Below are 14,203 nucleotides of genomic sequence, written 5' to 3'. Positions count from 1 at the left end.
TGCTCAATGAGCAAAGATAGTAAGGATGAGAGATAGATGGATATGTGTGTGTGTGTATGTTAGATGCATGTGTATGGAAATATGTGTGCATGTGTGTGCATTAACATGCATGTGTGGATGAACATGCATGTATCTGTGTATGAATGCATGCATGTGTGCACATATGTACGTGAGTATATGTGTGCATGTTTATGTGTGTGTGTGCATGTGCGTATATGAATATGCATGTAGGTGAGTATGAATATATTGCATTGGGCAAAAAAGTCTGTTCAGTTATTGAATAAAGTGTTCAATAAATTTCTTCAAGAAAAATGAAAAATGTGTTATTTTGACTTAAAACCAAACAAACGTTTTGGCCCACCCAATATTTATGTGTATATGTATGGATATGGAAGTGCATGTGTGTGTATGAACATGTATGTGTATGTGCATGAATATGGAGGTATGGATATGTGCGTGTGTGGATATATGTGTGTATGAATATGCGCTGTGTGAATGCATGTATGTGAATGTGTGTATACGAATATATTTGCCTGCACGTATCTCCTCACAGTCCTGGGCCTCATTCTTCTAGCACTAGGCTGGTATTGCAGTTGTAAACGTGCTTGATACGAAGCGATACCACATTGGAGAAATACGCTCTTAAATGGACTTCATTTGCTTACATACATCTTTCCTTTGAGGTTTATCCAAGATTTTTTGTATTTGGGGGGACTAAAATAGCAATGTGTTAAATGAGAAAAACGTGAGCTCAAAGCTAGATGCTGCCTTTAATATATGATTTTAATGTTTCCTCTGCTGAAGAATTAAGGAAAGAAAATAATATCGAGAAGGGGTAAAATGATTCCTACTCATCCTGACGAGGCAACTTGAACTCACAGTGTTTGGCTTTTTTGTTGTAGTTAAAGTGTGTTGTAGTTAAAAGGCACTGGTCAGATGAGGTTTCTCATCTCATGAGATGTTGGCAATATCTGAATGCACAACTGCACATGCTGAGAATAAAATTTTCGGAGGACTGGCCTGTTGTTGGGCAAATGAAGTGGAGGTCTTTCCTAGGTGCATTGTCTGTTTTATTTGTGTTGCTTTTTTCTCCTCTAACTGTGATAAGAGTCAGCTTTCCAGAAGCATCTACTGCATGCACTCTGCTTGAAGAGACGTTATGAAGAACTGTGCTTGAGACAACCCAATCAGTCGTCTTCCAGGATAGCTAGGTCTGCCTCCGTGGGGCTGTCACTGTGTGTTGGTAAGTGTTCCTGCCTGCCCAGTTCTTCCTGTGCAGTATGGATTGCATCCACCTGCAGTGAACACATCCCGATGCATGGCCATCAGTTTGGGTTTGAATTATCTGATTAACCAATGAAAAGAACAGGTTTGTTGATTCAAACTATTAAGTTGTTGTTCAGTCAGTCAGTCATGTCTGACTCTTTGCGACTCCACGGACTGCAGCACATCAGGCTTCCCTGTCCATCACCATCTGCTGGAGCCTACTCAAACTCATGTCCATTGAGTCAGGGATGCCATCCAACCATCTCATCCTCTGTCGTCCCCTTCTCCTCCTGCCTTCAATCTTTCCCAACATCAGGGTCTTCTCCAGTGAGTCGGCTCTTCGCATCAGGTGGCCAAAGTATTGGAGCTTCAACGTCAGCATCAGTCCTTCCAATGAAGGTTCAGGGTTGATTTCCTTTAGGAAAACTAATAAGTAAGAAAAGCTAATTAAGTGTACCTGGGACCTATTGCTGCATAACTTAGGACCATAGGAGAGCTCATTGTATTGAATACTTAGAAGATTCCTTCCCAGTTTCCAGCAGACTTATCTCCTTACTCTCCTGATCCCTTAATTCCATCCTCGGTGCTGGGACTCTGGGCGTTTTTCCCCTCACCCTTCTCCCGGCCCTCCTCTCCACCAGCCTCTCTCTTTCTAGGTGGTTCCATCTCTTGTCTTTGCTGTCTGGGCTGCTCTTTGCTCAGCTGTGATAAGGCCGTGCGCCTGGTCCGTCTCTTCTTTCTGCTTGCCACACCCAGAGCGCGGAGTGTCCATCCATGGACCCCGCAGCTGCCTCATCCGAATGCTGACGTCACTCTTCTTCCCGGCCCCTCCCAGTTCTCATCTGTGGGCAGGAACGATTCCTGATGTCACCGTGCTATCGTCAGCATGGAATGACCAGCGTCATCTCCTTCTTCGCGCTTGCGTGTTCAGTCTGTCCGACTCTTTGCAACCCCATGGACTGTAGCCCAAGTATCCCCTCTGTCCATGGGATTCTCCAGGCAAGAATACTGGAGTGGGATGCCATTTCCTCCTCCAGGGGATCTTCCCCACCCAGGGATCAAACCCGAGTCTCCTGTGGCAAATGCATTGGCAGACAGATTCTTTCACCACTTGGGAAGTCTTGGCATGGGTTACAAAGATGAGCACCTAATTCTGACACTTTATGACCCCATGAACTGCAGCCCTCCCGCCCCCCCCCCCCCCCCCGGCTCCTCTGTCCATGGATTCTCCAGGCAAGAATACTGGAGTGAACTGCCATTTCCTCCTCCAGGGGATCTTCCCAACCCAGGGATTGAACCCATGTCTTCCCGCATTGCAGATAGATTCTTTACTGTCTGAGCCACCAGGGATGACCATAGTTCATAAAATGTAAGATGTCATTGATGATAAAATGAATCATAATTTTGCCAGCCATAAAAGGAGTATAAGTGCTGTCAATAATCCATGACATGCCATCAATGGTGAGATGCATCCAGATTTCAGAGCTGGTAAAATGTGGAAAATGGCATATCCTAAAGAAAAAAATCAACAACAGTGAAATAGAATTTAAAGGGATGCTCCATATGAGTTGCTTACCAGTGTAACCAGGTTTATTAAGTGATGGATCAGCTGTTTATGAGTCAAGAGAACGTATTGATGTCGTAAAGGTGTTGGCTAAAAGATGTCATTTTCATCGCAATGGAAGCTGTTAGGTGATGTACCAGATTCTGGTTGGTTATGCGTGGGAAAAAAGGCAGACTGGATTTTGGATGACCTTGGCTTCCTAAAGTGGACATTGTATTGCGATAGCAAGGACTTCTATAAGAATTTTTTTTTTTTCTGAAGCATGACCATCATCTTAACATGCTTGTTCCACTTGGTTTTCCGTTTGTTTTTCGTAACTGAGGCACGTAAGACTTGAGGAAGCTGAGGGTCGATGGGAATCCCGTCCTCTGGACATCTGGTTCTGGCCATTTTCTGGGTTTTTGAAAACCATGTAAGGATCATTTTCCTCTGTATACTCTCCTGGCTCCAGCTGTGAAAGAGAGCCAACCATTCTTTAAGACTTTCTTAGTTTCAACACTTTACCACGCCCAGATTTTCATGAAAATTTAAGTATGTTGTGTTCTCTGTATTGACATTTCAGTGTTTTTATGAACTATGGGGATCAAAAGTTAGAAGCCAAATTGAGTCCAGACCCTTATTTTATAATTCTTCTGCTGGAACCATAGGAGCCTCTCAAAATATTCATCTGTTACAGAAAAAAATTCATCCGTTACAGGATCTCTGAAATCTTTTGCTGGAAATGTCAGTATGCTTAAATGTGCATTCAACTTTTTTTTTTTTTTAATATAAGCATTGTGGATCCTTTGTTGTACCCAAATCTAGTTACTTAAAAACAGAATCATATTTTGACCTCACGTTTGAAATATAATCTAGCTGAGTTCTCTTCAGTTTCTGGAACTACTGGTCAACTGCTATGACCAAAGTCCAAAGGAATGGTCCTCATATGTTGTTGGTGTATTCAGTATTTAAATAATAATAAATAATAATAAACAGTATATTCTAACACAGCGGTCCCGTTTGTTTGGGGGGCCATTTGCTTAGAATTTATGCGTTTCTGCTTTAAGTTCATAAAAATGGCATTGGTTGCCTGCCACCGGCCACATCAGAATATTCCAGCTTTCTGGAGCTACAGAAAAACACCCCCCACACACCAGCACACACCAATCTAAAGTTCACGTCTTTTTATAGTAACATAGAGGCAGGCGTATTAAATTATTATGCCACGTTTCTGCCAGGTTTGGACTTTTTTTTTTTTTAATTCTCTGTTATAAAGTAACCAAAACAGTTCCTGAGTCCCCAAGGCTGGCCAAAGGTTCTGAGGGAATAAGCCATACATGTTAACTAAGGCATCTGCCCACACCCTTGGCAGGTAGGCAGGTAGGTAGGTGAGATGGCTGCGGATGAGGCGGGAAGCCAGGTGTCAGGGGAGTGTGAGAGCATCCGTCGAGGCCGGGAATAGTCACTTGCAGAGCTGGAGACACGGGCCTCATGTGGTCCTGGTTACCAGCCCCTGAGCAGTGGTCCGTTCTGCTTTCAATCCCACTGGGCTCGGGCTCCTTCCCCAGCTTTGAAGTCCCAGGGCCGCTGGGGCGGGAGAATCCTATGCCTCACCCTTTGTCATTCATCCTGGGACCAAAGGGATGATGAAATCCGCACGTAATAGACAAAGTCAAGTGGGTAAACAAAGGCGTGCTGTTGATGTATGGTGTTCCTTTCCTTCTAAAGAACAGCAGTGAACTTTAGGGAGCCCCCTTGTTTGAAGCAGGTCTCTGAAAGCCACCCTTCAGCTTCTTTTTTACCCCTTCACTGTTCTAGTGTGCTAAATTGGCATGTGTGTGAGTGTGTGTATGTGATTCCATTTATTATGTATTTTTTCCTGACTTGTACTAAATCCTAGATGTTTGGCTGCTTTGACTTACTTAGCATCACTTCGGGGCACGCTCTGTCTTTCCAGAATACGGACCTCATGTCACCCCTTTTGAAATGAAACGTTTTATCCTAAAGCTGTCTCATTTTTAGATAACTTCTCTAGCAAAGAAAAGCAACTTTTGCTGTTCCGAAGGCTATGACCATCCTCATGAAGGATTAACGCAGAGGAGAGTTTTCAGATATGCAGGAAAGCTGTGTGCCCCCCGCCCCCGTATCTCTAGCTTTTTTGTCAATTTCTTCCCCTAAATCGATCTCCATTAACTTTGATTTCTTTCTTTAGGAAACCATGTGGTGAAATAATGCTATGCCAGATGTGAGAATAGGTTCCTCCCGCCCCAAACACACACTGAAGGCTTGTTTCAGTTCTCATAAGCTGGTCCAGTGTCTAAATCCTATGCTGCGTTTATGTATTTGGTCATTGGGTGTGTTTGCCGGAATATCCTGCTTTATCTAGGGGATACACTCCTATTTTAACATCGTTACTCTTTGTGCTGTGAAAGCCTTCTTCTTATTCATTTGTGATGTGAAGTCTGTCCCTCGCATTTAACCCGTTTCTGCCAGTTTATTCGTGTTTTTCTTAAGTCAGTGAGCCAATGCTAACATTACATAGTATGTTATTCCCCTCCGAGGCTTGGTGGGGTCTGCAGGACCAGGCAGGAGAGCCTTGGTTTTTTTTTTTTTGTTCTGAGTGTGTAAAAAGCATTCTCTCCAATGCTGCTATGGGAAGGCAGACTCTGTTTTGCAGACTTTATTGAAGAAGCTCTAATTTTGCCTTTGTGGATTCGCAGGACTGCACTAAGTCCGTGGTGCCGATTTGATTTTTAACCCCGCATCTGTGAGTTGAGACTCCTTGCATCCGCTCACTCCATATGTGACCAGACCAGAGAGCGCCTAGGTTCAGGTTCCCCCCTCAACCTCCCGCCCCCCTCCCCATCTGCCGGGCACGTTTCTCAGATTGCTGCTCTTTGCTGATGTGTTTGCTTTTGCTGGGTAGTCAAGATGCCTTCTTTCTTTTTTTTTCTTTCTTGGGCCTACTCTGGCTCTCTGGTTGGTCCAGCACACTGTTTTGTAGAGTTTGTGTTACTGTTTAAATCCTCAGCTCACTGTTTCCCCAAATATCACAGGACTGTGGCTCTAAGGGATTTTAGCCGTGTCAGTGGTGGGCAGGGGGCTGTTGCCTCCGCACGGACACCTGGCCACCACTCAGATTCAGAGCCTTGAGTTTGTTCCTCGTGATTCTTCCTGCTCACTGATTCATAGTTCAGGGTGCCCGGCTGGCTGTGAAGTTCATGCACTTGGAGAGTGATGAAGAAGTTGGTCCCTGGGTAGGCGGGGAGGAGGTAGAATAGGAGGCGGTACACACTGGATTGGGGGGGTGCTTTGTGAAATTGCGTGTGCGCCCTAAAGATTCAGATACTTCTTTGTATCTGTAGGTAGGGGGGTTTCTCTCTTAGAAAGGCTGCTTGGAAGAGCTTTACTATTAATACTAACAACGGGGTGGAGAAGAGCATCCTGACATAAGTATCAATTCAAACAAGAAATGCTAAGAAATGCTAATGCAGACCCATATCCCAAACCGAGAAATGTTTAAGAAGAACGTCATATGTAGGCTCTGGGGGCAGGAGGGAGCCAATGACAAAACAGTCGTTGGTGTCCTCACGAATTCCCTGCTTGATCTTGGGTTGCTCACTTCTAGGTGAGGTCTGGACCTTTCCGGATCTCAGATTTTCCCCTCTGGGGGATGGGAAGTCCAGACCAGAAGGTTGCCATAGCTTTCCATTTTATAGAAAATATGTGATGCAAACAGCATTTGCTTCTCAAAGGCTCATAGCAGTACCAAGGGTGTTTAAGAAATGAAATAAACATGAATTCCTGTGCGGACTTTATTTTTTTAAACTATGGAAAGCCAAATTGGATTGTATTGTAGTTATTCTGTGTAGCTGCATGAGGTATCATTCAAGCAGCTGAAATTTCCCAATCCTGTTTGCCTTTGTGACTGTGGCTGTACAATGTCAGCCTAGGCATAGGTTAACCACTTGTTTGACTTAAAGCTGCAGAAGGATGCTCCAACACATTGCTCTTTATTTTCAACAAATCATAAAAATGAGGGAAGATAGGAATAGAAAGTAAGGGTGAAAAAGAGCCATTCGGTGATATAGATATTTTAAACATCCTAGAGGCCTCTGGTTAATTCACAGCTTTTTTTTTTTTTTTTTTTTTTGGTTCATTTATCATCCAGATGTTGGCCATCATGGAAGCACCGCTTGAAACTCTATCTCAGCTAATAACTTAGAAATGGAAAAATTCGTATCTTTGTCTGTTTGTCCTTTGGCGCCCCATTTCCCCCACACTCTTCTTCTAAGTAGCTCTTCTTTAAAATCTCCTGGGAATGTGGCAGTTTTGCCAGATGCTTAGGTGTTAGCGGTCACATGTCTGTTTTTTAATCTTCATGACCATGCTGTACCCTGCCTGCTTGAATTATAGATTGCATTTGTCAAATAATGACATGTGCAATTGGATGTCTTCTAAGACCTTTGAAATCCAACTTCCTTAAGTCGAGATTAAAGTGGATATTATCTGCACGGCTGCAGTCAGGCCTGGGATGTTTGGGGACCTGCAGAGAAGTTTTTCTGAGTCTGCCAGTTCCACCTCTTACCTTCTCAGGGAAAGAAAGCCAGCTCCTTTTTTCTTCTGAAAGGTAGAAATGGATACCAGAAAAGGTACCTAGGAAGCAGGTCCCTGTTAGAAATGACTCTAACGTTAGCGACTTTCTGAAGCACAGCTGTTCCTTGGCATGTCCTGAAGGTGTGTTTCTCTGGATGTTTAGGAAGCATTATCGGTCGTCAGCGAGGACCAGTCATTGTTTGAGTGCGCCTACGGCACGCCGCACCTGCCCAAGACGGACATGACCGCGTCCTCCTCCGGCGACTATGGACAGACCTCCAAGATGAGCCCACGCGTCCCTCAGCAGGACTGGCTGTCTCAACCCCCAGCCAGGGTCACCATCAAGATGGAATGTAACCCAAATCAGGTGAACGGCTCAAGGTAAGGAGACCGCCGGCTCGCGTCCTCCTGGCCGCCTGGGTCCCCGGCCCCTGAAAAGGCCGAGTGGAAGTGGATGGCATTGCCCCCAAGACGGCTTCAGAAAGTGAGGCCATTGCACAGGAACCCTGGGCGAGGCTGCGAAAACGTGTTCGCCAGTGGTTTGCGTGGAGGACAGAGGTTGTGAAAAACCAGTAGTGTATTTACCGAGAACTTGCTTTGAAGAGATGTGCAGTTCTAATTTCCCAGGCGTGAGGGTGTCGTGGGAAGGGGAGGCCTTGCCCACATATGGCAGAACTGATCTCGGAGGGTTTTCCTGCCCTGAAAGTAAAACTGTCTCAGGTTTTCACGGCGGGAGAGTGTCAGCCCGTGGGCAGGCGGCAGAGCGCACGTCCGCACCACGTGATGGACCTGCTGTCTCGGCACCCCGCCCCCCCCCATGTCACCGGCTCTGAACGCTTGCTTTCCCCCTTCATCTTTACTTACACTTAAAACCAAGCACCAACATCGCTCAGAAGTGTTAACTCTTCTGAGCGTGTCATGCTGCTGTCACCTAAATTCAGCGGGTTAGCGAATGTATTATCCCAGGCACTCAAAAGCATTTCATCAGATGCCGTTTTGAAAAGTAAAAATGATTTCAATTATGATATAATGGGTGCATGCATGCTAAGTCGCTTCAGCCGTGTCCGACTCTCTGCAATCCTATGGACTCTAGCCCGCCAGGCTCCTCTGACCATGGGAGTCTGCAGGCAAGAGTACTCGAGTGGGTTGCCATGCCCTCCTCCAGGGGATCTTCCCGACCCAGGGATCGAACCTGAGTCTCTTCGTCTCCTGCATTGGCAGGCAGGTTCTTTATATATGGGATCAAAAATCCCATATATATTCAGGAAGAGTCATTTAAAATCCCAGGACACAGAGAATTTCATTTAAATGTGCATAATCTGCCTAGAGTCACAAGAACAGCTCCCCTTTTCTGGCGCTTTACTACATAGAAAGCCCTTCTGTAGGCAGCCAGTGGCCTGCCAGTCCTCTCAGCAGCCCTGAGAGGAACGCTTGTCCCCATCTGATGGATGAGGAAGCTGAGACTCAGGCATTTTCTGGCTAGCCCCGAGCATCACTTCAAGCCACTCAGAAACTGGATCCAAACCAAGGGTGTTTGATTCCACACCCCACTCTGTTGCAGCTAGAGCAGACCCTTTTTGCTACTTACATATTTTAATGGTCAGTGTGTTTTTAAATAAGTGTCGTGTTTTATACATGCTGGAGACCGTCGAGTCAGCTTCTAGTGTGGTGTCGGTGAAGGTGCCAAGTCAGAGTCCCCAGAGGGAACGTCACGTGTGAGGCTGGACGTGCCAGACACAGAGATGGGAGGTGCTAGGGCTTACCTGGGCTCCAGGGAGTCGTTCACTTCCCTCCATCGCGTTTCTTCTCAGAAGTGGGATGCTGCCTTTCTGCTGTGACACTGGTCCTGGAAGTGGATTCTAGCCAAGGTGGGCTCATCCTGGACCTCATCAAGCAAAAGCTCCTAGACTTCTGGGAGGCCCAGGGTGGGAATGCAGTCGTAGAGTCCAGCAGTTTCATAATTACATATAATATGTATAAATACTTCACAGGTAAATCCTGTCCATCAAAGAGAATGTTCCCACCAACCATTCACTGCATTTGTTCCTGAGACTTGCTCTGTTCTGAAGAATGTAGCAGTGTTTATATAGAAGGGCTGTTGTGCCGCCAGCCCTCTAAACAGTGATGGATTCTATTTTGTTGTTGTTGTTTAATTTTTTAAAACTTTGCTTTGTATCAGGGTCCAGCTAGTTAACAGACAGTGTTGTGGTAGGTTTGGGTCAATAGCAAAGGGACTCAGCCATCCATCTAGATGGACCCACTCTCTTCCCAAACTCCCCTCCCATTCAGGCTGCCACGTAGTGCTGAGCAGAGCGGTGGATTCTGTTTTTGATGGAGTCACGTGATCCCATACACGCCAGGATAGTCATGATGGGGTGGGGTGCGTTTCTAAAGAGGTCTTCTTCCAAGGTTCGTTTCTACCTGCGGGAAATACATAAGCATGGGTGTCGTGCATGTGTGTGTGTGTGTGTGTGTGTGCATGTGTGTGAGAGAGGCAGAAACAGAGAAAGACGGAGATGGAGGGGAGAAGGAGAAAGAATCAGAGAAAGCACTTTGGGCAGAGGGCACCAGCGTGGCTTCCAGCTGGCAGTTAGCAGGGGGATTCGTGCCCTGGCCCTTTTTGCCAAGTCTGGCCTTGGGCCCACTCTCGGAGTGCCAGTCTGCATTTAGCAAGGCTCAGAAAGGAGCCTGAGCCAGGAGGTGAGAACGATGTTGCAGATGTAAAACTTTCCTTCTGGCCGGATTTAAATAAATGAATGAACAAATAAGCAAACGGAGGAATAAATAAATAAGGGAGACACGTGAATACCATTTCCACCGATGCAGGTCTGTGCATTTCCTCAGGAGCCCACGTCCACCTGCCCTGCTGGCTGGACCATGGGGGCCACCTCCCCAGCCCAAGGTTGGTCACCCCGGGAATTTGGGATGGGGTGTGGGGGGTGCTCAAGGCAACCTTGAACTTGGCCTTGAGGCGTCAAGTCCCTAAGAAAGACACCACCCATTGGAAGCTACTCCCGTGTTCCTGGCTAACTGGGGAAGTCGCCTTGGTAGTTGCAAAGTGGCGGCCTCCGGCGAGGGTCTCTTCCTGGGAAATGAAACCGTGTGTGGAGGAACTGGACCATTTTCTTGCAGGGAGACAATGGAAGCATCAGTCGTTTCTTCTCCCAGGCTGTCATGGAGCCCTGAGATGCTCAGAGGTGTCCCATCCGAGGCTCGTTAGAGGCGGTTCCAGCTTTGGGAGCAAACTAGGACACACCTTGGTGGCCGCTCCCGAGGGAGGTCACCTTGTCAGCATCTCCGTCTTCTTCCTGGATGCGCGGTGGTGCCCGCCCCCTGGGCACTTCCCGGGACGAGCACACGGCTGATCCGCCTGCCTGTGAGCCAGCGCTGAGCGCGTCCTGGGTGGGAAATGGTGAAGCTGGTGTGGACCAGTGTGGGGCAGGAAGCTCAGCTCGGCGGATCTGAGCTATGACACAGATGTCAACCAGTCCCCCAGTGCCAGCCCTCGCCTCCAGAATGTTTTGGAAACGCAGGAGGGTGGCATCTTCTCTGTGTTGATCCTCTCTGGAGCAGAGGCTTCTGCCCATCCTTCCTGAGCTCAGCGTCCACTGGAATCCAGCGTGGTGGGGCCTGGCCTTGCTGTGCCAGTTGGGTTCTGCAGGGGCACCCACTGAAGAGATTTGTTGTAAGGATGTGGCTCATGCAGTTGCGGAGGCTGTCAAGTCTGACATCTGTTGGGCGTACACTGGCAGGCTGGAAGCTCAAGCAGCCGTGGATGCAACCGTCTTGAGGCGGAATTCCTTCCTCTTCGGGGAAAGTGCAGGTTTTGCTTCTGACCTTCAGCTGATGAGACAAGGCCCACCAGCCTTATCAAGGATAATCGGCTCTCTTTAACATCAAAAGATGATAGATGTTAACCACACCTTTGAAATACCTTCAGACCAACGCCTCGATTGGCCTTGGATTTAAGTCACTGAGTGCAGTAGCCTGGTCAGGAAGGCTCAGAAAACTGACCACACCCGGGGCTCCTGGCCGCTTGACTGGTCAGTGGTCAGTGGAGCTGTTCCTTTCAGATTTCCAGGCTAGCGTTTGCTGGTGTGGCCAGTCCCCTGTCCCTGAGGGACTCAGCTTGGCTGAGTGGGAAATGTTGGAAGGAGGTTCAGATAGCAGATTGATGTCACCAGGTCACCCCAGGACCAGCCTTCAGCTGTGACCAGTGCTATAGTGCAAGGTGGACATGAGGCATAATCTGCTCTGCAGAATATAAGGGGCTCCCCTGAAGGGGAGTGAAAATGTAAGTCTTAATCACTCAGTCGTGTCCGACTCTTTGCGACCTCAAGGCCTGCAGTCCGCCAGGCTCCTCTGTCCTTGGGATTTCCCAGGCAAGAATCCTGGAGTGGGTTGCCATGTCCTCCTCCAGGGGATCCTCCCTATCCAGGGATTGAACCCAGGTCTCCGACATTGCAGGCAGATTTTTTTTGCTGTCTGAACCACCAGAGAAGCCGTGTAGGAAGGGAAAACTCAAAAATCCATCAGTGCAGCTAAGGCCCATTTCCTCTATAGGATTCAAGGAGGCAGCAGGCAGTTAGAGGGACCTCCCAGGATCAGATCCACAGATGCTGCTGACTTGCTGCGTGATCTTTACACGTGTCAGCTCTGGCTCTGTAGACAGGAGTGTGGACATGCGTTGACTCTGCCTTCATTCTGGAAACCTCCAGTGAACACCTGGTTGTTCCAGCCCTGCCCCGTAGTGTCAGGAGACAGAGGCTGAGGTCGTGGAGAGAGGAATCCTCCTGGGAGGGGCTTGTGGCAGGGACACTGTGGAGGAGGCATGGTTCTGCTTCGTCTGAGCACCAAGGACCAGGATGCAGCCCCTGAACGTGCCTCCTCCCTGCGTCTTTTTGGAGAGGGTGGATACGTCACCCATTGCCTGGAAGCCTCAGGCCAGGGGTGGCCGGGAGTCAGGGGTTGCAGCCAGAAATGAAGTACATCTCCAGTTCCTTCTTGCTGTCCTTGCTCTGAGCTCGGGTGCAGTGCACTTCCTTGCAGCACACTTGCCTCTGGAAGTCAAGTTCGGGAGGAATCTACATAAGTCAGAAATTGGACTTGGTCCGGAATGTGTGGGTTGTTACCTTTGTGGCCCCTCCTTGCTCTTTTGCAAACATCCCCTGGGGGACGAGACCGCTCCGTAGCCTGGGCGATGCCAGAACACCACCCTGCTCCTACTGCATGAGGATTCAGTCCCTGAGAATGCAGTGTGCTTCCCTGGTGGCTCAATGGTAAGATATCCACCTGCAATGTGGAAGACTCACAAGACACAGACTCGACCCCTGCTTCAGGAAGATCCCCTGGAGGAGGAAATGGCAACCCACTCCCGTATTATCACCTGGAAAATTCCATGGACAGAGGAGCCTGGTGGGCTACAGTCTCCGGCATCGCCAAACACGACTGAGCATGCACACAGCACACGCGTGGGCCCTGGGAATGGTCCGCGTGGGCCCTGGGAATGGTCCGCTCAGTTCCAATCCACCCGTCACCCTCTGCGGGAAAGAAAAAGGCTGGAGGAGGGAGGGACTGAGTTTCCCAGGCAAGTGATGAAATTCTACAAAACCTCAGCCCCAACGCGCCCACAGGCTCGTGAAATGAAATACAAGTGGCGAAGTGAGATCTGCTTCCATTCTAATGGAGCCCTATAAAAAATAATAAAAGGAAAACAGGAGAGCAAGGCACCTTGAGCCAACAGGGGTGTAATTGTGGGTTTAGCTTGGCAGCTGCAGCATCAGATCACACAGTCCTTGCAGACACGAGCCTCACTGCACGCCGTGTAGACGCCGGACATCTTTTCTCAGCCTCAGTGGCCCCTGGCCCCCGTGCCTTTCCCCTTTCTTCACTCCAGCCTCACATACGAGAAACCCCCAGATGTTCACGCAGTGGAGACATGAGTACAGCCCACCCAGGACAGCCGGTGCTTACAGAGGCCCCTGCTGGGGCTTCAGGGCCACCTGGCCTCCGGGCGAGCCCCCAGCTGACGGCCTTGACTCTGTGTGTGGTTCCTAAGGCACTCGCCGCTGTAGACCCGCAAGATAGGCCAAGAAAGACACATGCGCCGGCACACACAGTCCACAGGGGGTTCGCCTTCCATTACAGGCGGGCAGTATCGTGTGCAAAGCAGGCTGCTTGACTCTGGCTCAGCATCCCTGTCTTGGACACTCAGCATGTCCAGGTTGCACTGAGCATCCTTCATCCTCCTGCAGGCAACGATGCCTCCTCCATGCTGCCCGCCTGGAGGCTCACTGCAGCTGGAGCGGAAGGGCTCTGCGTGCCGCGCTGAGAGTCCGGCTCCCAGCCCACAGCCCAGGCCGCCTGGAGCCATGAACTTATTGTTTGAGTTTGTTGGGCGAGTGGGGACAGGGGGAACATCCCCTGGTGTCCTGGTTCTCAAAGGGGGTGCCCTGAGACCCGCAGCATCCGTACCACCTGGGAACTTGTGAGTGATGTGTGTTCTCGGGCCCCACCCAGACCGGCTGAATCAGGAACTCTGGGGGTGGGGCCTCGCCCTCAATGGTTTAACAAGTCCCCCTCCTCACCAGGGATTCTGATGCTGACTGGTCTAGCCCTGCTGCAGGGTCCAGGGAGATGATAAAAGAGAATCCCCGGAGCTGGCTAGAAGTGATCTATAGAGTGGAGAGTCCTGGAGAAAGGATGTGCAGAGGAGGGTTTGCTCCCAGGAAGTCTGCCTGGATGGAGCAGGAACCCCGCCCCACCCCCAGCCTCCCACTGCAGTAGTTTTTGTCTGCC

The 14,203-nt window shown here is 48.9% G+C and overlaps 1 protein-coding gene across 6 annotated transcripts in view; it reads left to right on the top strand.

The window, feature by feature from the left end:
* The window catches only part of ERG (ETS transcription factor ERG), a 317,528-nt gene that overhangs the window by 238,743 nt on the left and 64,582 nt on the right, over positions 1 to 14,203 (top strand). For all 6 annotated transcript variants that reach the window (XM_065943104.1, XM_065943100.1, XM_065943099.1 and 3 more), the window contains one exon: positions 7,569 to 7,786. In XM_065943104.1, the coding sequence (XP_065799176.1) occupies positions 7,569 to 7,786 (218 nt within the window). The remainder of the gene's footprint in view (positions 1 to 7,568; positions 7,787 to 14,203) is intronic.

This window comes from Muntiacus reevesi, chromosome 8 (assembly GCF_963930625.1).
Source record: "Muntiacus reevesi chromosome 8, mMunRee1.1, whole genome shotgun sequence".
In the NCBI taxonomy this organism is placed as follows: Eukaryota; Metazoa; Chordata; class Mammalia; order Artiodactyla; family Cervidae; genus Muntiacus; species Muntiacus reevesi.
The sequence above is the reverse complement of the archived record's forward strand: the minus strand, read 5'-3'. Positions and strand labels throughout refer to the sequence as shown.